The following is a 26,901-nucleotide window of genomic DNA, read 5'->3' as shown; positions in this document are numbered from 1 at the left end:
GTGAAATTGGCCAAGAACTAAGTCAAATTGACTGATAACTACTTGAAATTGACATTATATTGATCGAGAATTTGCGAAAATTAACCGATAACTGCTTAAGTGAGTTCATTGTCAATTTCATTCACTTATCGGTCAATTTCACTCAGTTCACGGTCAATTTTACTCAATTATCGGTCAATTTCACTTATTTCACAGTAAATTTCACTCAGTTATCAGTCAATTTCATTAACTTAAACGAGTTCTCAGTCAATTTCACTAAGTTCACGGTCAATTTCACTCACTTCCCAGCCAATTTTCCTAACTTCCCAATTAATTTCACACACTATGCTTCATTAAATATTGAACTTTATTGTTGATATATTTTCCAATTCATCCTTATAGTTGGCAAGTCAAATCAACCGATAACTGCTTGAAATTGATATCGTGTTGACCGAAAACTTGCAGAAATTGACCGACAACTTCATGAAATTGATTGAGAAATGAGTGAAAGTGGCTGAGAATTGAGTGAAATTGACTAGTTGATTTTTGCAAGTTCTCGGTTAATTTCTACAAGTTATCGGTTAATTTCACTCATTTCTCGGTCAATTTTCACAACTTCTCGGTCAATCGCACTCAGTTCGCGGTCAATTTCACTCAATTTGCGGTTAATTTTAATCAGTTCGCAGTCAATCTCACTTAGTTTGCAGCCAATTTCTCTCACTTCACGATCAATTTGACAATGTTCTCGAGCAACTATGCAACATATAACTCGAGAACTGACTGAAACATGCCGCAAACTTGTTGAAATTCACTTATAAGTCAGGCATTTTGACTTGTAATTTGTCATAATTGACCGCCGACTCGGGAAACCGACACTATACTTTATGATTTTTCACTACAACAAGTCAACATTCATACTATGCTTCATCAAATATTGAACTTTATTGTTGATATATTTTTCAATTCATCCTTCTAGTTGGCAAGTCTTCATGTAAGAGATTTGATTCTAGAGTCTCAAACCTGTCCCGCAGATGTTTACTCACTTTGCAGTCAAGTTCACTCATTTCGCGGTCAATTTCACTTACTTCATGGTTAAGTTTACTTACTTCGCGGTGAACTTCACTTACTTCACGGCGAATTTCAATCACTTTGCGGTCAATTTTACTCACTTCGCAGTGAATTTCACTCACTTCTTAGTTAAGTTCATTCACTTCGCGATCAATTTCACTCACTTCTTGATCAAGTTCACTCACTTCGCGGTCAATTTCACTCACTTCTCGGTCAAGTTCACTCACTTCATGACCAAGTTCACTCACTTCGCAGTAAATTCACTAACTTCGAGGTCAATTTCACTTACTTCGCGTTCAATTTCAATCACTTCGCGGTGAATTTCACTCATTTCATGGTCAATTTCACTCACTTTGCGGTCAATTTCAATCACTTCATGGTCAAATTCAACGAGCCTAACGTGAAATTCAACGAGTCTAACGTGAAATTGAGCGAGCCTAACGTGAAATTCAACAAGCCTAATGTGAAGTTCAACGAGCCTATAACATGAAATTCAATGAGCCTAATGTGAAATTCAACGAGCCAAATTTGTTATGAAATATATTGACATTTTATGCAGCGGTCGAATTTTATTGGGAACAAACTTGCAAAAATTCACTCCTATTTTTAGGAATTCAATAGCCTATTATTGTTTGAGTATCCACGATATATGATATTTGTCTTAAGAATGGAAGGAATGAGAAAATTTTGTGAAATATTGTAATTTGTTGTGAATGATGTCTTGTATAAAATTCATGGTGACTGAAGACCTGTTTATGAATTATTAATTAATTTATTTGTGTATAGTGATTTCATTGTGAATGGTGATTTGTTTGTGAATTGGTATCATTCAATTTCAATCACTTCGTGGTCAATTTCACTGACTTTGCGGTGAACTTTACTAATTTCGTGGTCAATTTCACTGACTTCGCGATGAACTTCACTCACTTTACGGTTAATTTCACTCACTTCGGAGTCAATTTGCCTAACTTCTCGTTCAATTTCACTTACTTCGTGATCAATTTCACTCACTTCGTAGTCATTTCACTCACGTCGCGGTCAATTTCACTCAGCGGTTAATTTCTCTCACTTCGTGGTTAATTTCTCTCACTTTGCATGCAATTTCACTTCGCAGTCAATTTGCCGAACTTCTCGTTCAATTTCACTTACTTCGTGCTCAATTTCACTCACTTCGCAGTCATTTCACTCACTTCGCGGTCAATTTCACTTGGCGGTTAATTTCTCTCACTTCGTGGTCAATTTCTCTCACTTTGCATGCAATTTCACTCAGTTCAAAATCAATTTAACTCACTTTGTGGTGAACTTTACTCACTTTGCAGTCAATTTCACTTACTTCGCAGTCAATTTGTCTAATTTCTCTGTCGATTTCACTCACTTAGCAATCAATTTCTCTCACTTCGCAGCAATTTCACTCACTTTATGGTGAACTTCACTAACTTCATGGTCAATTTCTCTCACTTCGTGGTCAATTTCACTGACTTCACGGTGAACTTCACTAAGTTTGCAGTCAATTTCACTCACTTCGCGGTCAACTTTACTCACTTCGCAGCTTGAAAATTGGAACAACCATAAGATTTATTCTATTTTTTACAAAACCTAAGTTTGAAAATTGAATATGTTAGAGTAAAAGTATTAGCACATCAACTATATTATGTATTCTTTTTCAAGTATTTGGTAGCTCTTGAGAAGTATCCAATGCTCACAAAAGTATCGCGACCAATTTCACTCAGTTATCGGTGAATTTCACTCAGGTATTGGTCAATTTCACTCAATTATTAGTGAATTTCACTCGGTTAATTTCCCAACTTCTTGATTAATTTCACTTACTTTGCAATTAAAATGTGTTTCAACCCGCAATCAGCTGAGAACTCGCAAATTCGGTGAGTGCAACCCGGCGTAGTGGGGTTGGGTCAGTAAAGTAACTCGTCCTACCCCAAATTCCCAGCTGGTACGTCTGACAACTCATTTCGGTTTGCGAGATACATTCGTTTAAAGTTCTGACGGTCCGGATCATATCCGCTTCTGATCGGGCATTTTTCTAATCCACCCTGATCATGGAACGGACAAAAGGGAGTCCGAATTGGAAAGAGTGGGAAGAATGGAACTGGAAAAACCTAACTTTGCTACAAACCGGTACCTCGACACCCAAATGGCTCACTACCGTCTCCGATCAATCACTCAGTTGGCGGCCAATTTTACTCAGTTAAATGTACCCCAAAATGACTTATTTATTATATCCACACTGTTCAACCATTTTTAGAGATCATTTTAGAGCATGAGCAAAAAAATTAATCATATCCAAAGCTCAAATGGAACACACCAAAAATAACAGTGGGGATAATCATTTTCACTGTTAAAACATTTGTAAGTCCCATCACAATGTTTATTTGTTATTCCATCTGTCAAGGTCAAAAAGACCCGGATAAAGAGGAAAAACAAATATTATATTGATCCAAAACTTTCGTGTTTCAATGGTAAGACGTTCAATCCCCCACTGCTTTTTTGCAACAGTGGTCACTTGATCTTTAGATCTGGCTTTTGCTTTTTTGGCTCAAGCCTGACAAGGAGCTCGCCAAATAGATGGACGGTTTGGATATAACATATATCTCATGCAAATGGCAGCACCACCGCCGGGCATGACAGTCGGCGGCGGCGCCACCGCGGATCTGGGGGCACCACCGCCGAAATGTTCTAGGGGCGGCGGTACTGTAGCCGGATAAGGGCATTTTTGTCTGGTAAAAATGCACCGTACAGTAGGGTAATGGTTTTGGAAAGTATGGTTTGAGACGCTGACAAAGTACGGTGGGTTAAAAGTGAGGCATACATTTGGAAAAAAGCTCAAGAACAAAAGTCCATATGCCATCCATTCATATTAGGTGCTGTTGTGAACGAGGTGTAGCTTAGAAATCAGTTTTGGCCTGCCAAATTCAGCTACCTGCCATTTTCTTTCTAATCCTCCATTTCATGGTAACCCGAGGAAGCTGAGGAAATATTACGATTATCTGATAAGTGCAATTTTCAGGTTATATTCCTTCATAATGGTACAATATTGTAAATATTTAATGATGTGTTTCTTTTTCAAAAAAATAAAAAATAAAATTATAGATAATCATAATTTTTATAATAAAATTTTAATTATAAAGTATAAATTTTAATTTTAATAAATTTCCCTAAAAATTCTAAAATTATTTATTATTAAAATTGGGGAAGTGTTTCTAGCTATCATTGAATATCATTGAATGGTGGTACGTATTGCATTATGAGTGGATGAGTATGATTTTTGGGGCAGGTCACATTCGCCACAGTTCAGTAATTCAAGAGCTTGACCTGGCTCAATGCCTACCCGGGAAATAGTAGACCTAGTCCTTACATGACCCACGCGATATTTGTAGAAAGTTTAGGTCTATATGTATAATGATTTGGGCCTTGGGCCTTGGGCCTTAGTGTGCGCTTACATCATTACTGTAATTGGACTTTAGCACATTTTAGGTTTCATCTAATTCATTCCAGTATCCATTCAATCTATTTGGTTTTCTTTTAAAATGGATGATTTACTAGGAAGTGAGAAAATAAATATAATATATATATATATATATATATATATATATATATATATATATATATATATATATATATATATATATATATAAAACCTCAATTTATGCATATTGCAACTTGCTACATCTCATTGTTTCTGTGTATTTTTTTGCATTACCCAAGGTCCTTCCATCTAATCAGTTATCATCTACCTCTCTGTTCTGTAGCATAGCTCCTGGATCATGACAAGCAAAATGTTAGAGTGCGGCACCGTATGCCATCCTTAGCCTTTACAAAACTGAGCCATCTTATGCATCCTACTGTATGTTTCTCCCATTTAGATAAGACCTCATTTAGATATATTTATCCATGTTCCCTGAAGTAGAGGATAACTCTAAAACCTCTTGGGTAGAACAAAGTGAACTTTGTTTATTGAAGATCAGTCAGGGATGACTAGTTTATTATCCTTTAGTTATTTCATGCTATGAAATATTAATACATGTAACAACTAATTCTCTAAAATTGTTAAGATTTTCTGCAAACCATTTACAATATAAAGTTTGCTTTCGCTGCTAATATCCCCACTTTGTTCCTCTTCATTGTTTTTCTCTCAGATTTTGCATCACAGGTATTTGGCATTAAAACCTTCATGAAAAGATTTTTATCACTTAATGATGCTCATCTGCATCCAGGGATAGAAAACATATTGGAAATCCTAAAGACCATACTTTCTTGTGGAGAGATTTCAAAGGATAAAAAATCAAGGTATTGTAGGTCTACTATTGCGATGAACATTTTCATCTCTTGGCCATTTCCATCGTTGCCTTCATTTTACATTAATAATTTGCATATGAATTATCTCTTGTTGTCAGCAGCTGGCAGTAGAATTATACCAGAGGACTTTCTCATCTTGCAGTATTGTGGACAAGACCCATCAAAGGCCCGCTTCAGTAAAAGCTGTCTTGTGCCTGTCAAAGTACTTGGATAAAAAAAATACCAACTGATGTCTTTTATTTGACTTTAAGATCATCACATGAGCTTTTTTTTCGTGCGGAAGTTTGTTGCAAATGGTAGTTTACTTAGCATTGTATTCCCATTCTTAGTATAAAAATAAAATGTATTGATTCTTCCATTGCCTATTGTCATCTAAAAACAGATGATGTTTGCTTATACAGAGATTTTAACATCTTTCCCACTAGTTGCAACTGACTTTATCTTGGCATGCAGGATGTTTACCCACAAGCTAGGAAGCTATTTCTCAGCAAAGTACTCCAATATATAAAGGAAAGGCATCTGGATGCGAAGTATGCTTGTGGCTTCTTATTCAACATAACTGGATCCCATCCACTTGAGTGTGAAGAAGTAAGTATTTGTTATAATTTATTTTATAGATCAATCACTTCGCAAAGTTTCTCTATGCTGCACTTCACTGAATGTTGTGCCTTTTCTAGTCTGTATGAATGGGGATAAAGTTTCTTATACTGGCTAAAGTCTTTGTATCTTTGTCATATTGATTCCACAAGACAAACATAACCTAATGGAACTCGTTCAAATGTGTCACCGACTGAAGGCACACCAACTTTCTATGCAACGTGATGTGAACTCGTCCTCCACTTATCCAGAAAATATTCTCACATATTTGCTCCTTGCAATTGCACATCATCCTTAATGTCCTAATGTTGACGAATGCAAAGAGGTTCAAGCATTTGAATCAATTTACTGGTATCATTACTCCTCTGTTGCATTTGTTGCCATGTACAATTTACTTGTCTTTTAATTGCTCTAAATGAGGATTCTACAAGCCAATATCCAGTTACGTTTAAATCTTTGTTTATATTTCCATGTTCTGTGTATGCAACTTTGGAAAATTGTGCAGACAAAGGTGCTAGGTTACATATTGATGGAAGTGTCTGAGAGTAATTTTCAATGGCCATTTATATGCCAAAATACAAGAGCCAAAAATGATTTCAGGATTTTAAGGAAGTTGCTTTTGAGAACAAGAAATGGATTTTAGTGTTGAGTGAGCATCCGTGTGTAAGAATGCTTTCCACATATGTAATGCTTATTATCTCTTTTAGCAAAACTTTTTAACCATAAAAAATAAATGAACTTAAAGTTACGGATTTGCCGATATAGTTATGCTTTTCGTATAATAGGCATTTTTTTCATATAATATTCTAAAATTACTTAATACTAATGCTCATACACATAAATAGGTCATATGATGCGGACACGGGTGCATTCAAGGTGTACCAACGAAGAAAGCGCCAACCACAAGTGTCGTCCTTGTGGATAGGCGAATATTGAGGAGCTGAAGACCTTTCACATGTGATTGGACATATAGAAGACCCCACTTAGGGAAGACACATGTGAAGGAAGATTGGAGAAAGAAGACCGAGCGCCCAAACTTTCCCATACTTATGTTATTTGCACATTTTTTGACTTAGTTAGCGGTCTTTTAGTAATCTTATATCTTTATTTGCTTATCCTAGGGGTATTTTAGTAATTTTATGTCTTTATGTGCTTATTTAAGTGGGGTAAAGCCCTAAACACGAATTTCAACTATTGATGAATGAAAAGCAAACCCTTTGGTTGCCTCCTTCCTCTCTTCTCTCTAATGGTGCTTCTTCTCTCCCCTTGATCTTCTTCTTCTAATTTCTTCTTGTGCCTCTCCAACTTCCTCAAGGTAATAACTTTCTTTCTTCTATTTTTTTTTTGTTTTGGCTAATTCCTCTTCGATCAAAATCTTGAGAACCGATCTAAACCCTAAATCCCCAAATTCTCAAATCCCTAATCCGAGAAACTTCTTGGTTCTTCGGACTAGTGATCTTCATTGATCGATTGGGTGTGACCATGCAAGATCGGGAGGTCTCATCCTTCCGACGGATCCAACCTAAGTAGTAATTGAATTCCATACTCCATGGTTGTAGTGATGGCCCGCTCCATTGCATGTTTCCTTTATGATTTTCTCAGTTATGATGATTATTGTTAGAATTTTAGATCATTTATTCCTTTTATTTCCGCTGTTTAATTATCTCCATGAGCATGCATCATAATTAGGGCTGTCCTGCGTCAAATTTGGTATCAAAGCCTAGGCTTGCATGGTTTTTGTCTAGATCGAGTTATCAAATTAGGGTTTTGATTTTTAGGTTTAACTTGGGAAAGTTTCAAGTTTAGAAAGTTTTCAATTTTCGAAACTTTCCAATTTTAGAAAGTTTCTAATCTGGAAAATTTTCAGATTTGAGTTGTTTCCTGTTTCAACTTAATTGTGTCAGTTCATAGTAGTTTTGCATTCATCGCATTCATCTTGAAAGTCATAACACCTAGTAGTCTAGTTAGGTAGAGTTTGGTTCAAGTCTTCATTGTATGCCCACGAGAAGAGGTAGAGGTTTCGGACTTCAACCTACCATGAATAACGAGCAGTTATCTGAGCAACTTGCTCAATTGATACAAAAGATAACCGCCCTAGAAGCGAGTCAAAGGCGTGGGTTTGCCCGCCTTGAGAACCAAATTACCACCACCATGACTAAGGTGGAGCAACTAGAGGCGTCCCAAAAGGAAAACCCCGCTGTAGGGGAAGATGCGCACTCCCAAGTGGAAGGAATCATTGAAGAACGTGCTGCCACACGTGGTGGTAGTGAGGATAGAGATCGTGGTAACGGTCGTGGTGTGGTGCGAGAGGCACGAACCACATGTGGTCATCAAGACCGTTATGATCCAGATGAGCGTGCGATGAAGAGTGTGAGAGTTGAGGCCCCGAGTTTTGATGGACGCTTGGATCCCAAGGCATTCCTTGACTGGGTTGCTGACATGGACCACTACTTTGAGTGGTATGGCATGTCAGAAAACCGTCAAATGCGGTTTGCTAAGATGAAGCTTGTGGGTCAAGCCAAGCTCTTCTGGACCAACACCGAGTGTAGGGTAGAGAGAGTTGGTAGAGCCCCTATCACACATTGGTATGAGATGAAAGAGAAGTTGAAGGAGAAGTACCTTCCTCTCTCATACCGTCAGAAGCTCCTTGACCAATGGCAATCCTTACGCCAAGGGTCAATGTCTGCCGCTGACTATATCGCTAAATTTGAAGAGTATGTGATGCGATGTGATATCCGAGAAGACCCTCTAGTAACGCTCTCGCGTTTTAAGACGGGCCTTTGTGCGGATCTTCAGCGCGAGCTTATCACTCGGCCCTTAACGGACTTAGATGAAGCATATCAAGTCGTGCAGGAGTTAGAGCAAGATCTCTGAAGGCTCCTGTCGTTCGTCGTTTTGAGTCCCGAGACTCCAATACTAGATCTAGTTCCCAAGGAACTAGACCTAATATTGGTAATCAACCTAGGGCACAGGCGACCATTCCGCCTAGGCCTAGGGAGGACAAGGGCAAAGGGGTTCTTGGTGCCGGTCCTAGTAACATGAGCCAAGTGAGGTGCTATGAGTGTGGCAACCTTGGCCACATGTCTAATCAGTGTCCTACGAAGAGCCGTGGGAGAGCCTTAGTTATAGGCGAATCCCACGAGGGTGGAGATGACCAGGGTGATTATGAAGTTGAAGAGTATCACCCTGAAGGAGGACTTACTGATGAAGAAGTGGATGGAGAAGCAACGCTTGCAGTAGTCAGGCGTGTGTTAGCTCAGTCTAGAAGTAGTGCTGACTGGCGTCGAAGCACTATCTTCTACACTATTGCCAAGTGTGGTGAAAAGAATTGTAAGGTGATAGTGGACGGTGGAAGTTGTCAGAATGTGATTTCCACTAGCACCTTAGATCGCTTAAAACTGAAATCCACACCTCATCCAGACCCGTATAAAGTTTCTTGGGTTGACAAGACATCCCTACCTGTCACCCAACAATGTCTAGTCCCTATCGAGTTTGGGTCATACAAAGAGTCCCTGTGGTGTGATGTTTTACCTATGGATGTGGGGCATGTTATCCTAGGTAGACCGTGGCTATTCGATAATGATGTCACGATCTTTGGCCGTTCGAATGCGTGTACTTTTATGTATAATGGTAAAAAGATCAAACTTAATCCCATGCCACCTGAGAATACACTAGGAAAGAAGAAGGATGAGAAGGCAAGTGAGCCTAGAGAAATGGGGAAATCCAAACCTAAGTCTTTACATATAATCAGTGTAAGAGAGTTTGGAAAAGAGGCTAAGGAGGATTCTATGGTGTATGCCCTTATGGCTAGAGAAATTACACCTGAGGTTCCATTAGAGTTGCCCTGTGAGGTGATCTCGGTCCTGAAGGAATACGGTGATGTATTTCCGAAGACTTACCGAATGAGTTGCCACCTATGAGGGACATACGATGCCATTGATCTTGTCCTGTGGTCTACTCTACCGAACCTTCCTCACCACAGGATGAACCCTGCAGCCATGCAGAGTTGAAGAAGCAAGTTGATGAGCTTCTGCAAAAGGGTTTCATCCAAGAGAGTATAGCCCGTGTGCCGTGCCTGCATTGTTGACGCCAAAGAAAGACGGCACGTGGCGCATGTGTGTGGATAGCCGTGCCATAAACAAAATTACTGTCAAGTATAGGTTCCCTATACCTAGACTTGATGATATGCTTGACATGATGGCCTATATTCTCTAAGATAGACCTCAAGAGTGGATATCACCAAATTCGTATACGCCCAGGAGATGAGTGGAAGACGGCGTTTAAGACGAAAGATGGGTTGTATGAGTGGTTGGTCATGCCCTTCGGCTTGACTAACGCACCCAGTACTTTCATGCGGGTGATGACCCAAGCTTTGAGGCCGTTCATGGAAAAATTCCTAGTGGTGTACTTTGACGATATTCTTATTTATAGTACCACTAAGGAATCACACCTTGAACATTTAAAGAAGGTCTGTAGTGTCCTTAGGAAGGAAAAGTTGTACGCTAATCTTAAGAAATGTGCATTCATGTCTAACCAAGTTGTGTTCTTAGGATTTATAGTGTCATCTGAAGGGATGCAAGCAGACCCTGAAAAAGTCAGGGCCATAGTTGAGTGGCCAGAACCAAGGAACATTCATGAGGTGCGAAGTTTTCACGGCCTCTGAAGCGAAGTCCACCATCTGTACCAATCTGTCAATCTGTCTGACTCTTAGATGCTGCCTCTGCTCGGTAATCCTGTAACGACTCGTCTGCCTGCTGAGCCTCGATCACCCTTGCGATAAGAGAGGGTTGAATCGACAGGCTCGATAACTGCACAATAGAAGACTGCAAGCCAAACTCAAAGTCGTACTCTGCTATATCCTCGAGCATCCGCCACTCCTGAATCATCATGTGTGCCACCAGGCCTCGTGGCTGACGGCTGAGGGCATCCGCCACCACGTTCGCCTTACCCGGGTGGTACTGGAGATCGAAATCATAGTCCTTCAGGAGTTCCATCCAACGCCTCTGCCTCATATTCAACTCAGACTGTGAGAAGAGGTACTTCAAGCTCTTATGATCAGAAAAGAGCTCAAACCTAACCCCATAGAGATAGTGTCTCCACACTTTCAATGCGAAGACAACTGCAGCCAACTCTAAATCATGCGTGGGGTAGTTCAGCTCATGGACCTTGAGCTGGCGAGACGCGAAGGCTACAGGCCTGCCGTGCTGCATCAGGACAGCACCCAAACCAATATGCGAGGCATCGGTGAATACAATAAATCCGTCACTCCCAGAGGGAAGAGTGAGGACAGGAGCGGACGTCAGACGGTCCTTCAACTCCATAAATGCTCGCCCCAGCGTCACTCCAAATAAACTCGGCGCCCTTCCGAGTAACTTGGTCAACGGGGCCGCGATACGGGAGAAGCCCTCATGAAACGCCGTAGTAGCCCGCTAAACAAAGGAAATCATGGATCTCGGACGCAATGTGGATGGCCCCACCGACGCATCGCTCAACCTTCGAGGGGTCCACTGCGACACCCTCCCTCGTCACCACGTGACCAAGGACCTTCACCTCCTCCTGCCAATACGCGCACTTCTCCAGCTTCGCATACACCTGGTGTGCGCGGAGGGTCTGCAATGAAACCTCCACATGCCGCTCATGCTCCTCACGAGTCCTCGAATAAATCAGAATGTCGTCGATGAAGACTACAACAAACTGATCGAGGTACGGACGGAAGACCTTGTTCATCAATCGCATGAACATCGCTGGCGCATTGGTCAGAAGGACATGACCAAACTCAAATGACCATAACGCGTCTGAAAACCGCTTCGTAATGTCCTCCTCTCGGACCCAATTCTGATAACCCGAACGCAAGTCAATCTTCGAAAAGAACTGCGCACCTGCAGCTGATCAAACAAATCATCAATCCTCGGGAGCGGGTACTTGTTCTTGATCGTGACCTTGTTGAGCTCGCGGTAATCTACGCAGAGCCTCAACGAGCCATCCTTCTTCTTCACGAAGAGTACCGGCGCTCCCCACGGTGAACTGCTCGGACGGATAAAGCCTAACTCGCGCAACTCGTCCAACTGCTTCTGCAGTTCCCGCAACTCCAATGGTGCCATGCGATACGGGGCCTTCGAAATAGGTGCAGTACCGGGCACGAGATCAATCTGAAACTTGGTGAGTCGACGAGGCGGTAATCTCGGAATCTCCTGAAACACATCGGGAAAATCGCAAACCACAGGCAACTGGTCGACGCTCACCGCTAAGGGCTCCTCTAAGGCACAAGACATCAAACAAGACAGCGACTCTCCTCTGGGCTCAGCAATGAACTGGAACTGCGGCAAGCCAGGTATACAAAACGTGACTGTCCTTGCGGAGCAATCCAATATGGCGTGATACTCGGCAAGCTAATCCATGCCTAGGATGACGTCAAACTCGGACATAGGCAAAGTAAACAGATCGGCAGGCAAAAAGATATCCCCAACCAGAACGGGGCAAGACGAGCAAAATCAGCCCAACATGCAGCCTTTCCCCAAGGGAGTCGATATCACAACCCCCACGAGCACTCCAATGGCAAACCACCGATCGGCAAAACTCTCACCACAAAAAGAATGCGATGCACCGTAATCAAACAACACACGTGCAATGCATGCAGATATCGGAAGTATACCCTCAACAACTCCTCCGTATGATCGAGGATCTCGCTGGCCGCATAGAATCGAGCTCGAGCCGGCCTGGGAGGTGCCTCGTCCCTCTCGAGCATGCCGCCGCCGAGGTCGCCGAGGCGGTCGAAACCGCCGCTCTACCGCTGCGGCCTCGAGGCCGGTGGCCGATGCCGCCGAGGTGGCCTCGGTGGTGGGCTGCCGCCGCCGCCGTGGGGGCCTCTCGCCGCCGATGTGGGGGTCTCGCCGCCGCGGTGGTGGAGGCTGCTGTGGACCTCTCTGCTGCTGCTGGGGGCGAGGACACTCCCACATACGGTGTCCTGTCGCACCGCACCTAAAACAAGTGCCAGTGAACTGTCTCGGAGATGGTGCTGGAGGTGCTGGGGGTGCTGCTGGTGCTCGAAAGGCTGGGCGACCTGTGCGCCTCTGCGGTGGTCGACCCTGCTGGGTATCACTGGAAGGAGCCTGCCTCTTCCGGTCCCTCCTCTGACTGCGATCAGAATGAGAACCGTCCCACTCAGCCTCAAAAATCTGGGCCTTCCGCACCACTTCCTCGAAGGTAGGGAGCTCATGCCCAATAACACGGCCTCGAAGACCGTAACGCAAGCCGGCCTCGAATCGGCGGGCTCTCCGCTCATCATCATCCACTAAGTAAGGTGCAAATCTGGACAGTGCTACAAAATGAGCAGCATACTGAGCCACTGTCATATCACCCTGCACTAAGGCCTCAAACTCCAACGCTCGCTGATGTCGGATGTGATCAGGAAAATACTGTCGGTCAAACCGATCCACGAAATCCTCCCAAGTCCACACAAAATCAGCGCCCGCTGCCCGGGAGACTGACGCCCACCAATGCTCAGCCTCACCATGGAGAAGAAATACGGCTAATCGGACTCACCGCTCAGTCGCGCATCCCATCGTCTCAAATATCTTCTCTACGTCAGTGCGCCATCTCTCAGCCACGGTCGGGTCTGGCTCACCCTGGAAATGCGGGGGATCGAGGCGTCGGAACTCTCGAAGGAGGGCACTCGAGCGCTCCTGCTCTGCCTGTGCTGGTGAAACGACTGGGGGTCTGCCCTGCCCCTGAAGTGCGGCCGTCACAGCCTGCAGCATCTGCTGTAACTGAGAAGCACTCACGGAAACGGTCGGCTCCGCACCAGTCTCTGGTGGAGGAGCTGCACCCATAGGCTGGGCAGCATGAATCCCTGGTAGAGGAGCGGCATCCTCAGGCTGGGCAGCAGGAATCTCGGGTGGTGGAGCAGGAATCGTAGGTGGTAGTGCGGGAGCCGCAGGTGGTGGAGTCGGAGTCTCAGGTGGTGGTGCGGGAGTCGATCGGGTCACTCTCCTGCGCGCCATGTCCTACAGGAAAGAGCGAAGGTGCCTATCAACTTTGAAAACTCTCGAAGGCACGCTCGTTAAGGGTCGGTAATAAAAGATCGCTAGGCTTCCCGAACTTAGGACTTAAATCATTCATAGCAGACATGTAATGTTGTTTTTGGTTATTCCCGAGTTATGCTCTGATACCAACTTCTGTCAGCGCCGGATTCGGCGATCGGGAATTTTGTGAGCCCGGTTTCCGAGTTTGGGGCGTGACAGTTGTGGACGATTCGCAAAGAACAACACTTAACAATTGCCCGATGCAAAAATGAAGAAATTTACAGAAGATGCTATCAAATTCAAAATGGATGACAGTATGTGGATTCATAATTTTGCGTTTATGTTTTAACTGACATGAGCATAAAGTTTGAAGTTTACTGTTTTTCTTTGGTTTTTCTATGAATGAAGCATACCTTCAATGTGATGTTTCCTTTCCTGGCTTTTTGCAGCTGCTGAACTGTATGCCTTTAATAATGAGAAGGTACATGTTGATTTCCCTAATTTTGATATTTGAAGATGGGCACTATGAGTTGCTGCTGATGTATTTTATTCTTTCATAAGCTCTGTTTATTGATTTATTGCCTAAAAAAATGTATCTACCATTTGGGGGTACCATTTGCCGACACTAACTAAAACCGGACACTGGCAAAGAGTCCCGAAAGCTAAAAGCACAAAATCCTAATCATCTCTCTCTCTCTCTCTCTCTCTCTCTCTCTCTCTCTCTCTCTCTCTCTCCAGCCATCAGGTTTCCTTCTTTGGAACTCCAAAAAACCCTAACAAACTAAAAATCTCCGTGCCCTATATGGAAGCTCTTTGCCCTAAATCGAACTTCAATTTCATTATTTCCCTTAATCTCTGAAACCTTCGCAGGGAGATTCTGATTCCCATCAATCTGTCCGTCTAAATCATCGGATCAATGTAAAATGGAGAAAATCGATCTCTCCTGCTTCTTCTGGATTATACTGATTTGTCGTCCGTTCGCAGAACCGATCCGATGATAGCAACTTTAGAACAGTTGGATTTAAGACGGATGGATGGGATGGAAGTTGGATCAAGTTGATCGGGAGAAGCATTTTCGGTTTTGCTGCTGCAGCTGCCGCTGTGATTGCCATCAACTGCGATTCCTTGGGCCTCGCAGAGTCTCTCATCATCACTTTCCCTGCTTCTCGTGGAGAGCTTGATTGGCCTCGTGAACAGGATCAAGAGGGCCTATACGGTCCTCACCGACTACGGTAGCGACAACGCCCTGCTAACTCATTGGGAAGCCCTTCTATTCGTCACTGTCGTCGGTGGACAGGTTTGTCTCTAAATCTGTTTTCATATACTTTAGCTTCATTTTTGTTGATTTAAGTGGTTTATACTTTGATTTTATTTCATTTGATTGCAGAATTCTGGAAAACCATCGATTTTGGAGAGCATCGTCAGGCGGGATTTTCTTCCTAGGGGACCTGGTTGGAGTTCTAAATTTTTTATTCTTTTGATTTTATTTTTTCTTTTCTTTGTTAAAGTTATTTCTATGGTGGATCTTGTGGTATTCTTGAAGGGATTGTCATATGTCAGTCATTGGTTCTGCAGCTGCACAAGACAGACAAAGGAGAGACGAAGCATGTTGAGTTTCTTCACTTGCCAAAGAGGAGATTTTCAGGTTTCGGTAAATGTTATTTTTCCATTGCTTCGTTGATTCGATGTTTGATTTATGGGTCTCTTTTACCCCGGCATCTCCCCTACATTGTTGCTGCTTCTTGATTTTATTTTCATCTTGAATTCTCTCAATTCTGACTCGACGAGTACACGCATACAACAACAAACATCTTCAAGTAGGCAGAGGAACTGCAAAGGTGAAATAATTACTCTCTACTGCCATTGATCTGGATCATTTTTTATGAAATAAGGTATTTCCACCAAGCTCTTTTTTTAAGAATTATTTAATAAGTAGGTTGATTAGATTGTTGAATGAATACATGGATATGAAAAACTAACATTGAATCATGAGCGAATGGAAAACTACATATTTCATCATTTACTCTGCTCTACTTTCTAGTCCATGAGTTTGTTTTTGTCTTTGTTTTTTATTTTTTATTTTTTATTTTTTATTTTTTTTGCAAAATTCGATATGGTGGTCGATGAAGGATTATTTATTTATTTATATATATGATGAATTCCGCCCCTTTTTCTCCACAATAAGGAAAATTACAATTCCTCAAAAAATCATTTTCATTTGAAGGTATTGAACTCGGATCTATTCGCAAGAGCAAATCGGGTTAACTTTGTACATGAGTATGTCCCTGATTCTGGGATCTTTTGTTGCAAACTTCTCTGGAAAGTAGAAATCAGCTATTGTTTCTAGCTTTTGATGCATTTATGATCTAAAGAAATCAATTATTTTTTTATGGGATATGATTGTAGGATGTGCATTTCCAATATATTAACTGTAAGTTGCAGCTATCTTTGTTATCTACTAAAAATTTTCAGTAAAATGATTCTTATTCAATGTATAGAATGTGATATTTGTAAAGAAAAGCAATTGAGGCAAGAACTTATAATGCATGTTGCATCTTTACAAACAAGTCCATCTGCAAACATCTTAGGATAGAGAATGTTAAAATTTCACCCTACAACAAAAGCGAGGAACTCGTAACATTATGGTTAAGTTGGATTTCTGCCGCCAATAATGATCCAGCCTCCGGTGATGGTAAACAATCTCAAAATTCAATTTTCTTTTTCTTTTTTCCCAAAAAATTCAATTAGATTCTTGTTTCATGGACTTGAAGCATTACTAACTTAGGCATCAGAAACAGAAAAATGAATGAGAATGCCTTATTAACATTATATTTGATAGTATTTAGCAGCAACTGGCAATGAGTATTGGTGCAACTCTTGTGACAGAGTGCTAGCAGTCAGTGGTGCCAAATCCTCTGTTTGTTGCAACTAAAAAGTAGTCCATGGGGATCCATATGTGCTGATGAGCATAGGACTTGCATGTCATAGTAATGCTTGCTGTGTATCGCCTTTGTATTCTTTTTTACAAAAGAATTACCAATGGGGCACTTGGTGTTTTTAGGATTTGGTTCATGAGGGAGAAGAAGTATCTTTTCCATCATAGTTATTGCTAAGTTTGTAATAAAAACTTTATTGGTTTTGTAACAAATGATGATGAAGTTGCACGACAGTAGGTGTGTTGTCAGCTCTGTAGATTTTACCTGTTCCCTGTTCTGCCTAGCCTTTGGTTTGCTCATTTAAAATGTGGTGTTATATTTTGGTTTTGTAGGTTAGTTTGAGAAAAGTGTTCACAATCAACAACTAATTTGATTTTGAGAGAAGAAAACACTCTTTTGAGTAATTCTTAACTGATTCGCCTGAAGCTGGTGCCTCCCTGATGCACCATAACCATTGCATGGTTACCACATCCCACGCATCACACATTGTTATAAAGAATTAAGCTTTCCACTGTTGAAATACTACTTTCTCATGTAAAGCAACTGGAACATTTCTGAAAAGTCTAAAAACAACGAATCTCCTTTAAACTCTCCCAAAGTCAAGTATTCACCTAATTAGGATAAAACTCCCACATTCCTACATAAGGGTATCAAAACCAAACATTTACCATATTTATAATTTCCTAAAATCAATTTAATTATCATTTCCAAATACAGGTTTCAGGAAATACAAAACCAGCCACAAAAGTCCTGGAATATGGGTGTCCGATCCTTATGGCCAAATCGGAAAAGAACAATCTGTAAACCCAGGAAAAGGGACTGTAAGTCCTTGTAAGCATATGACAGGAGTAAAAGTATGTTCTATCAACTAAAATTTTGAATAAGGCAATGTTTATGTTCTATATTTGTATGTGGACTAACATGGCAACTTCTTTTGACAATATGTCACGAAACAAAACCGATCCATCAACCAAACTGTGGTGATAAAATATCTATAATTTTCCTTTCTTGTATTTGTATTTTTAATGCTTTTCCATTCCGGGAAAGTTCGAAGAACATATATTGGAAATTGGATGTCAAAGAGATGACACTGGATATGAAAATTCACCTCAATCAGAGTATATTGACCTCCCCCAGTACAGGCGAGCAACACGAGTGTTCGCAGCAACCATTACTCACCAACAGCTTTGATTCTATTCACTCATCATTACCTCCTAGGTTTGCCACAATACTGACAAGCTGTTCAACATAAAATTTGAAAGGTATGATATGCAAACAAGAAGTGTTGTAATCCTGGCATATTGCTGTGTAGATTTTCTTTTGTACATTGTTCAAAAAACTTGTGGCCTGACTGAAAGCTTGGCTGAGTTGACCTGTTCAAAAAGCTGTCAAAACATTCAAAGTTGATGATTTACTTAGATTATTAGTAGTTTCAACCCAGCAATTTTCTGGCTTGTTGAAACTGAAGTGAAATTTTCAGTTTCTTCTGGGAATTGCTGGCATTTTGTTTGGTATCATCTTTTTGTTGATTCCTTTAACTCCTTTCTGCTTCTAACATTAGGAAAACCCAATTGAAATTGGTGAACTTTTGGCTTGTATTATTGGTTTCTGTTGGCTTGTAATTGAAAGGTCCCCTTCACGATTACACTTCTAATCAGTTTTCTCTTTCTGTACCAATTTCTTCTGCCCGAGGCTTACAAATGTTGCAGAGGCACCTGAACCAATGGAAACATAATTCATGTCCCAAATCATTGCATTGTTTTTTCTCTTGCCCATTCAATTTCTTTGATACAATGTTCGTGCTACTCCAATATATGTTTATTTATTTATTTTGTTCTTTTTGTTAGCAGAGATACTTGTTGGATTCTTTTGATTACACAACTAGCTCAAAGTATTTGTTAGAGTCAGAACCTACATCGAGTAATTTGATTACACATTGGATTGCAGGGATATGGACCGCAAAGACGATCAGCCCAACAGTGCCATCTATGTTCAACAAGTTAATGCATGAAGTGGCTTGATCAGAGGTTTACCAGTTCTGTCTTCTCCATTTCATTTGACAGTGTGGCCAATCTAGGAGTGGACCACATGAAGGTTTTTTATTTATTTTTATGTATTCAAGACCATTTTCAACGTATTGTTGTAAATATTATATATTTTATTGTAAAGTAATACAATTTTTGTTTAATATTCATTTTAAATTGTACCCTAACATTTTTTAGGTTTCACATATTAAAAAATACAGGTTCCAACCGAAAAAAATAAATAAATAAATACTGGCTTTTGCCGTGGGTTGCACGGCTTTTAACGGTGCTTCTCAAACCTTTGCCGGCTCTTATCAAACCCTTGTTGTGCTTTGGAAGACATTTATCGACACTTGGACAAACTTTTATTGACGTTTTGAATGTTCCTAGGCACTTTTTCAGTGATTACTGGTGGCCAACAATGGTGCTTCAAAAGACTTTTACCGGTGTTTGGACAGACTTTTGCTGGCGCTTTTTCAGCTTTCCCAGGCACTTTTTTAGTGATTACCAATGGCTAGCAGATGCGCTGGAAAAAGGAAAATGGGCGCTGGAAAAGTCTACTCGATCACGGTGGCCAGAAAAATTGCCGGTAAATGATTATGAGCACTGGTAAAGCCTTTGCCAGCACACCTTTTTTTCAGCGCTTGTCTGAGTACTGATAAAGCTTTCCACGGCGCTATTTTTTACCTTTACTGGTGGTTTTGACCACCGATAAAAGTCATTTTTCTTGTAGTGTATTTAAAAATCAATTTCAAACATCAGAGAAAAAATGCAAAGAAGGATTTAAAGGTAACGGCAAGATGCATCATAAAAATTAGGGAAGAAAACCATAATGGTCCATTCGTCCGGTAGGTTACTATTGAACTCAGTGAATGGCCAGTGGTCCCACTCAATCTATGTGTATGTCCCGCCTAGTGATGGGTTGTTCTAACTTTTTTCTTCAAGTAATCCTAGTGGTATAACCACTAGTTTTACAGGTATGATGAGAGGTGCTTTTGTCATTTTAAGATATTAATATGAGTAGCCCGGCCAAGGGCAAATGCATATACCCTGCACTCACACCAAAACATACAAGACTTCCATCTGTTACACGCAAGGGGTAAAACACTTGTATTCTATCTTGACCACCGAATTTCTTGTGTGACATGCACTTGGTGCAAACAACCCCATAAACAACTCCTGTAGGCTAGACTCTTAGTAACAATGTAAAACCATGCCTAAAATTTCTAAGTTAACAATGTGTGGTTTGCATGTGTTTTGGATCAGGATGACTCTTGGAATATTATCTATTCTTCCTAATTAGACTAATTTGATGACCGGATTGGATAGAATATACACACCATTTAGGCCACACACATAACCTATGGTTGGCGTCCCCTCTTGCATTATTTCTTGTGTTTAGGCCCAACTCAGTTGTGGATGGAGATGAATTTTTGTCTTATGCCCTAAAATTTCAGGCACACCTAATTTAGGGACTGGATGTCAGGCACACAAAATAGTGGACTTAGAGCTCAACTGTTGTTCGAGTTGTGCTGTAGGCCCACCTTAAAGGCATGCATGAAAATCATGCATATCCATTCATTAGGTTGACAATACTGTAGAAAACTATATATGATTAAAAAAAAAAACTCAATAATATAAGCGTGGCCCACTTGATGATCTTTAGGTTGGGACCTACCTTTCTAGGGATGGGTGTAGACATTGTCACTTCAGTTATATAAAATTTTAAATGTAAGGGAGCAACCCACTGTTGGTGTGAAATTTGGAGTTCAAACTGTGAGAAAAGCATGAACACCTTTTATTTTTGCACGTTCCCTTTGAAAAGTGCCCATGATTTGCAAATGGTCTCATTTGCTAAGCCCTCGTGTCTGTGCAATAAGCTCATGTATGGCAACACATGTTGCAACATGGGATATATGTGTGAGATCCAATCCATCCATTAGGTTGGTCTGACCTTTTACATGTTTTCCTAAAATAAATCTGGTCCACTAAGCATGTGGCCCCTTAAAAGTAGATCAACCTGATTCTTGGGCTAGGGAATGAATATGGTGATGCTTTTCTGATGGATGGATTGGATTTTGGCTTCATAGTTCCATGCTGGCATTATGTCATGTAGATGAGCTTTGCTGCACATGCATATGGGCTTAGCAAAGCTCTTGAAAGTTGATGGATGTGAGACTGTAAATGGGATAGAAAAAGTATGACATCTAAACCACCAACAACTATTGATTTGGTTATATATTTGATACATCAATCAACACTTCCTTTTCCCTTATGCTAGCTAACAGGTGTGTAGAGTTAAGCACTTGGACACAAGCATCCAGAATGAAAATTAAGCTAAAAAACTTATCTCTCCGCATCAGGTAGGATACATTTCTTTTTCCGTTTATTCTTCTTTACAAAAAGGTGGGAGCACACCACCTGTAATTTTATTGATATGGAAAACAACCATTTACAATCCTAAACAAATACAAAAACAAAAAATCCAAACAAAGGCAAGGCTAAACCAAACAAAATCAGTCACCTCAAACCAGCAGCATACATACCTAAACATTTCTCAGAGAAGCTAGGAGCCATGAACAACCATAACTTAAATCCACTTATGGTCATCACTTTAGAGCAAATATTACTGAGGAAAAAAAAATCAACGAAAGTATCTTATCTATAAATTTACTGTATTCTTTCCTTCCCTTTGCCTATAATGTTAAGAGTCCAGAAAAGAACTCCCATTCCTACTCCATATCTGACTTCAAATCCTATCCACATGAATTTTCAGTCCAACTCTGAATTTGAGTATTTTCAAAGCTTGGATGGTATTACTGATGGTGGTGCAACACATATTCTCGATAGTGGAGGTCCACATAATCCTGAATTTCTTTGGAATGATTTATTTGTAAATGTAAAAAACTATTTAATTTGTGGTATGTTTCCACAGGGTGATTTTGTGAAAGGTTCAATATTGAGATGAATGTTAGCTTTGTCGGTTGCTAAGAAATCTCTCCTGAGATATTGATCTAATCCATCCATATGGGGGACTTCTTTTTATATTTATTTATTGCCAAACCTTGGATGGGATGGTTAGGATTCTCTGATAAAACTGATTCTTTAGAACCGTAAGCAATAGATGATGGGCCTAACAGATGGATGGCTCACTGCTGAATAGGCCCACTTTCCCATAAATTTTGTTCACTGTCCACTAAATAGTTATTGTTTGGATGGTATGAATCATCTTATTGGTGAGATTTTTACATGGTGGCCTAAGAAATGTGTTATGGACGTGATGCACAACCCATATTGCTTGGTTAGACTAGCCAAGTGTCCCCTTGCAAGTAGAAAACTGCATGTTATGGTGCCTTGAGAGCAAATGATGATTTCCACACTTCTTTTTGGCATCACAAAAGTCCAACTCAAATATCACCAAATGGTAACAAGTGATTACTCTTACACTCCACATACATAAATGTGGGAAGGTGAAAGAAGTTTGCGTGTGATGATCCAAAAAACACAAAATATTAAAATATACATAAAACACTACTCTTCTTCTTCTGAACGTTTGCTTGGGCCACATTTGTCTAGACCATTATGAAAAGACCACTGGCTAGGTAGGCTAGATTGGTAAGATCATCCAGCTCATAGATTAAGTTATCTCGTTGCTAAGGTGGGCCAAATTTTGAAAACAAGGAGACAGCCGAGACATTCTTTTTTTCTTTTTTTTTCTTTTTTGCAGAAATGTGGGAGCACACCACATGTAATTTTATTTATTTGAAAGTGTTCCATACAACCATTCAAGCAGGTGCAAATGCAACAAACAACTGCAGCACATATGATAAAGACCAAGCAAAAACTTAAAATTACAAAAAGGGGAAAACAACTAGAACTTTTGTTCTTGTAGCCACAAACTATACAAACATACTTACCCTATCTCCAATCCTCTTACCACCGTTGCTATTTAGAAAACGCCATGGAAGTAAAAATCAAAGCAAGCATTCCATCAACAAATATATAAAATTCTCTCCTTCCCTTTCTCCAAAGTGCTAGAGTCCAGAAAAGCATCCCCACACCTGCTCCATATCCAACTCCAAATCCTATCCACATTAGTTCCCAATCGTATTTCCTTTCAGATTGCGCGGACGATGGTGAACCCTCGGCATCTTTGCATTTCTTTGATAGTGGAGGTCTACATAATCTTGGATTTTCTTGGAATGATTCATTTGTGAATGTTAAAAACTGTTTACTTTGTGGTATACTTCCCACAAGGTGGTTTTGTGAAAGGTTCAATACCGAGAGAAATGTTAGCTTTGTCAGTTGCCAAGGAATCTCCCCTGAGATATTGTTTTGTGAGAGATCCAATGACTCAAGCATCGCTAGATTCTCAAGTGATGTTGGAATTTGGCCCGTGAAACTGTTGTGCAACATATTGAGTAGATGTAGCGACTTGAGAATCCCTATAGATTTTGGAATATCCCCCTGAAAATAATTGTTTGAGACATCAACTATTGTGAAGATGGATAGGATCTTGGTGAGTTCCCTATCTAATCCTTTGATCATTACTGTCACTGTGTCTTGATAGTATTGAGGTTCCCTTGGTCCATATAGGGTTCTATGAAGGAAAGATTGAGATTTGTCCTCATCTATCATCGCCTTCCAATTCTCAAACATATTTGATGGCAAACCACCCATGAAACTATTAGAAGAGAGGTCAATGATCTGCAACATTGGGAAGCTTTGATTTATTTGTGGAAGTATAATGGGGCCATGAAATTGGTTGGATCTCAAGATGAGAACACGCAACTGGGACAAAGCTCCCAACCATAAAGGGAAGGTGTCATGTATCTGATTGTTTCCAAGGTTTAACACCTCCAACATTTTGCAATTAGCCAAAGTCCTTGGCACTTGGCCCTCTAATTGATTCCCGCTGACATCAAGCGTTTGTATGTTACATCCCTCTTTAAATGTCTGAGGTAAGGTGCCATTGAAAGCATTTCCTTGAAGATTCAACACACTACCACCAATCTGACCCAAACATGGTGGAATCCGACCAATGAAGTGATTGTGAGATAAATCAAGGACTCTTTAAGTATGTTGCACTGCAAATTGATGGAGGGATTTCACCACTGAGGTTATTGTTCGAAACTGAAAAGTAAAGGATGGAGGGCTGTGGGATAGGAAGTGAGCCATTTAACATGTTGAAGCTAAGGTCAAGAATGCTAAAGGCATGCAACAAAAGATGGGGAGATGGTTCTATTCCTTGCAGAACATTATGAGAAAGATTTAAATAGTATAAAGACCCATTGCCAACCTCCCCTATCCATTTGGGTATTTCACCACTAATTTTATTGTAGGAAAGGTCCAATTGCTTCAACTGCTCTTGATTTCTCAAGAAATTTGGAAATGTGCTGATGTTGCAAGAACGTAACAACAAATATTCGAACTGAGGGATGGAAACAAATGAGGAATTACCACTGCCATATTGGACTGACAAGTTGTTATCTGAAAGATCCAGAGAAGAAAGTTTTTGGAGGTTTTGAAATAAGCTTAGCTCCACAACACCACTGAAATTATTGGAAGAAACAGAAAGTTGATGAAGCTTGGTAAGTTGAAAGATAAATCTGGGTATCATCCCCTGCAATTTATTGCTATCCAAATGGAGGATCACCAGCTGTGAAGAAGAGGCATTGTAAATCTCACCAAGTTGTCCACTAAGTTGGTTACCTGTGAGGTCCAGCTTATATAATGATGGGAGTGAAAACAATGATGTTGGAATGGTCCCATTAAGCAAATTATTCCCTAAGTTGATTGCTTTGAGATTCAGAAGCTCGTTTCCATAGGAAGAAGGAATTGGACCGCTCAATCTATTGTCTGAAAGATCCAAGTATTGCAGTTTGGTAAGGTTCATAAGTGAGGATGGTAATGATCCAGACAAGTTGCAATTGCTGAGGTCTAAATGAGTCAAGAATTTGAGATTACTGAGAGAATCTGGTATCTTTCCTGAAAACCCTGCCCCTGACAGGATCAATTGCTGTAGAGTATTGTTTTGAGGGAACTCCAGCAAATTGATAGCTACAAGTGGATTGTATGGTATGTCGATGATGTGTAGATTTGGCAGCTGGAAAACACTGTGGGGGAATTTTCCATGCAATCCACACTCTGCAAGGTGCAGGGATGTCAAGGAGGATAAGTTCCCTATGAAATTGGGCACTGCAGAGGAGAGATTGTTTCCACTGAGGTCGAGTTCAGATAAGAAATGGAGCTGTGAAAGGGAAGAATAGATGGAGCCTGAAGGACCACAATCTTGTAAGATCAACTTGCGGAGTCTCCCTGGGAAGCTGGGCACCACAGAGGAGAGATTGTTTCGACTGAGGTCGAGTTCAGATAAGAAATGGAGCTGTGAAAGGGAAGAATAAATGGATCCTGAAAGACCACAATCATATAAGATCAACTTGCGGAGACTCCCTGGGAAGCTGGGCACTGCAGAGGAGAGATTGTTTCCGCTGAGGTCGAGTTCAGATAAGAAATGGAGGTGTGAAAGGGAAGAATAGATGGAACCTGAAGGAAGACAAAATCGTAAGCTCAACTTGCGGAGAGTAGGGAGTGGCAAATCTAAGGTCTGGCCCTGCAGTAAGATGTGTACCCAGTCCAGATAGAGTTCACTCAGATTGGACAGGTTTTGGACGAGTGCTCCAATGCTTGGGTTTTCGAGTTTCAGGTATTCCTAGGATGAACCATTCGAATATTGATTGCTAGAAAGATCGAGAGAAACCAAAGTGGTCAAGCGGGAGATTTCCAGTGGGATTTGGCCATAAAAGGATAACCAAGAGAGGTTGAGATGGGTCAAACTGGTGAGCTGGTCAAACCCAGATGGGATTGGAGAGCCATCAAAATCATTGAAAGCGAGGTTGAGCCTCTGGAGGCTCCGAAGACGAAAGAGGCTTTCAAAATCAATCCGACCCCTGATCCAAAGGCCACTGATGTCGAGGCTGATCACGTGACCAGTGGGTCTATCGCACGTGATGCCTTCCCAAGAGCAGCAACTGATATTGTTTGAATTCCAAGAGGGGAGAGTAGAGAGGGGGAAAGCAGTGAAGTCAAAGCCATTCTTTAAGTCGAGCAAAGCAGAGAAGTGGTGATGGTTGCATTGTTGGGTAGTGAGAAAGAGAAGAGAAGACAAAAAGAAGAGTGAGAAATGATAGGTTTTTAGAAGAAAAGCGAGGAGCCATTAGTTAGTAATGTATGGATGTGGGAGTTCGGGATTTGTCGGAATAGAAAAAGGGAGCTTTATTTATAGACAAAAAAGTGAAGTGGTTTTACTGCTGTCAAGACTCATACGTGTGAAATACGAGAGCCGCTCATAAGATTAGCCATCAAAGGAAGAGAAAACGTTGTGGGTATTTACGTACACAGAGGGAAGAACTTTCCACTAGGTTTCACAATTATACGGTTTCCAATTCGGGGAAGCGGATTGGCTGGTATACCACACACCAGCTATATAGCTGCTATAGGTCCGTGTCGTGCGAAGACGAGCACTGACGCTTCTCGAGCTCCGAGTTATACGAACGATTCGTAGAAGATCAAAGTTACATGCCCCATAGTGATGTATTTATTATATCTGTACCGTTTATTTATTTTAGAGATCATTTTAAAGTGTTATCCAAAAAATAAATCATATCCAAAAATCATTTGGACCACACCACAAATAGCAGCGGAGATAATGATTTTCACCATTAAAAAATTCATAGGGCCCACCGTAATGTTTATTTTCCATCTAATCTGGTCGTAAGGTCACAAAGATGAAGAGGAAAAACAAATTTCATATTGATCTAAAACTTATGTGTCCCAAAAAAGGTTTCAAAGCATTTTTCAGTGTCGTAGCCCATCCGCTTCCCCAATTCCGGCAGATGAGATAACTGCAAGAAGCGGATTTGACGGTGCACCACGCACCACCGACCTTGCTAGTGTGTTGATGTC

General features: G+C 40.9%; 2 protein-coding genes and 1 long non-coding RNA gene across 8 annotated transcripts; 1 reads left to right on the top strand and 2 right to left on the bottom strand.

The window, feature by feature from the left end:
* The first annotated feature begins 14,194 nt into the window (after positions 1 to 14,194).
* Positions 14,195 to 19,106, top strand: LOC131255478 (uncharacterized). Of its 6 annotated transcripts, XR_009176078.1 has the most exons (5): positions 14,195 to 14,290; positions 14,426 to 14,457; positions 14,961 to 15,273; positions 15,364 to 18,174; positions 18,763 to 19,106. It is a non-coding gene; the product is annotated as an uncharacterized LOC131255478 (long non-coding RNA). The 6 variants fall into 6 exon arrangements; XR_009176074.1 differs by having other exon boundaries at positions 14,426 to 15,273; XR_009176076.1 differs by having other exon boundaries at positions 14,201 to 15,273; positions 15,364 to 15,427; positions 15,552 to 18,174.
* A 3,775-nt stretch (positions 19,107 to 22,881) lies between these two features.
* Positions 22,882 to 23,802, bottom strand: LOC131255009 (receptor-like protein 18). The gene has a single exon (XM_058255708.1). It carries the CDS (start codon positions 23,800 to 23,802, stop codon positions 22,882 to 22,884), a length of 921 nt encoding a protein of 306 aa, XP_058111691.1.
* A 196-nt stretch (positions 23,803 to 23,998) lies between these two features.
* On the bottom strand, positions 23,999 to 26,031 carry LOC131255008 (receptor-like protein 7). The gene is made up of 4 exons (XM_058255707.1): positions 25,951 to 26,031; positions 25,660 to 25,840; positions 25,222 to 25,347; positions 23,999 to 25,134 (listed from the first exon to the last, which is right to left on the bottom strand). Exons 1-4 carry the CDS (start codon positions 26,029 to 26,031, stop codon positions 23,999 to 24,001), a joined length of 1,524 nt encoding a protein of 507 aa, XP_058111690.1.
* Between the last annotated feature and the right edge of the window lie 870 nt (positions 26,032 to 26,901).

Source organism: Magnolia sinica, chromosome 9, assembly GCF_029962835.1.
Source record: "Magnolia sinica isolate HGM2019 chromosome 9, MsV1, whole genome shotgun sequence".
In the NCBI taxonomy this organism is placed as follows: Eukaryota; Viridiplantae; Streptophyta; class Magnoliopsida; order Magnoliales; family Magnoliaceae; genus Magnolia; species Magnolia sinica.
This window is presented reverse-complemented; position numbering and strand designations above follow the sequence as displayed.

What these genes read in the sequence shown, in the direction of transcription:
- LOC131255009 (XM_058255708.1), bottom strand. Translation starts at nt 23,802, where the DNA reads ATGTTGGAGGTGTTAAACCTTGGAAACAATCAGATACATGACACCTTC.
- LOC131255008 (XM_058255707.1), bottom strand. Translation starts at nt 26,031, where the DNA reads ATGGCTTTGACTTCACTGCTTTCCCCCTCTCTACTCTCCCCTCTTGGA. An exon ending in TAGCAATCAATATTCGAATG is followed by an intron (nt 25,348 to 25,659) that starts GTTCATCCTAGG and finishes GTGGTCTTTCAG; the next exon opens with GATCCATTTATTCTTCCCTT. An exon ending in GTTGATCTTACAAGATTGTG is followed by an intron (nt 25,135 to 25,221) that starts GTCCTTCAGGCT and finishes TCTCCTCTGCAG; the next exon opens with TGCCCAATTTCATAGGGAAC.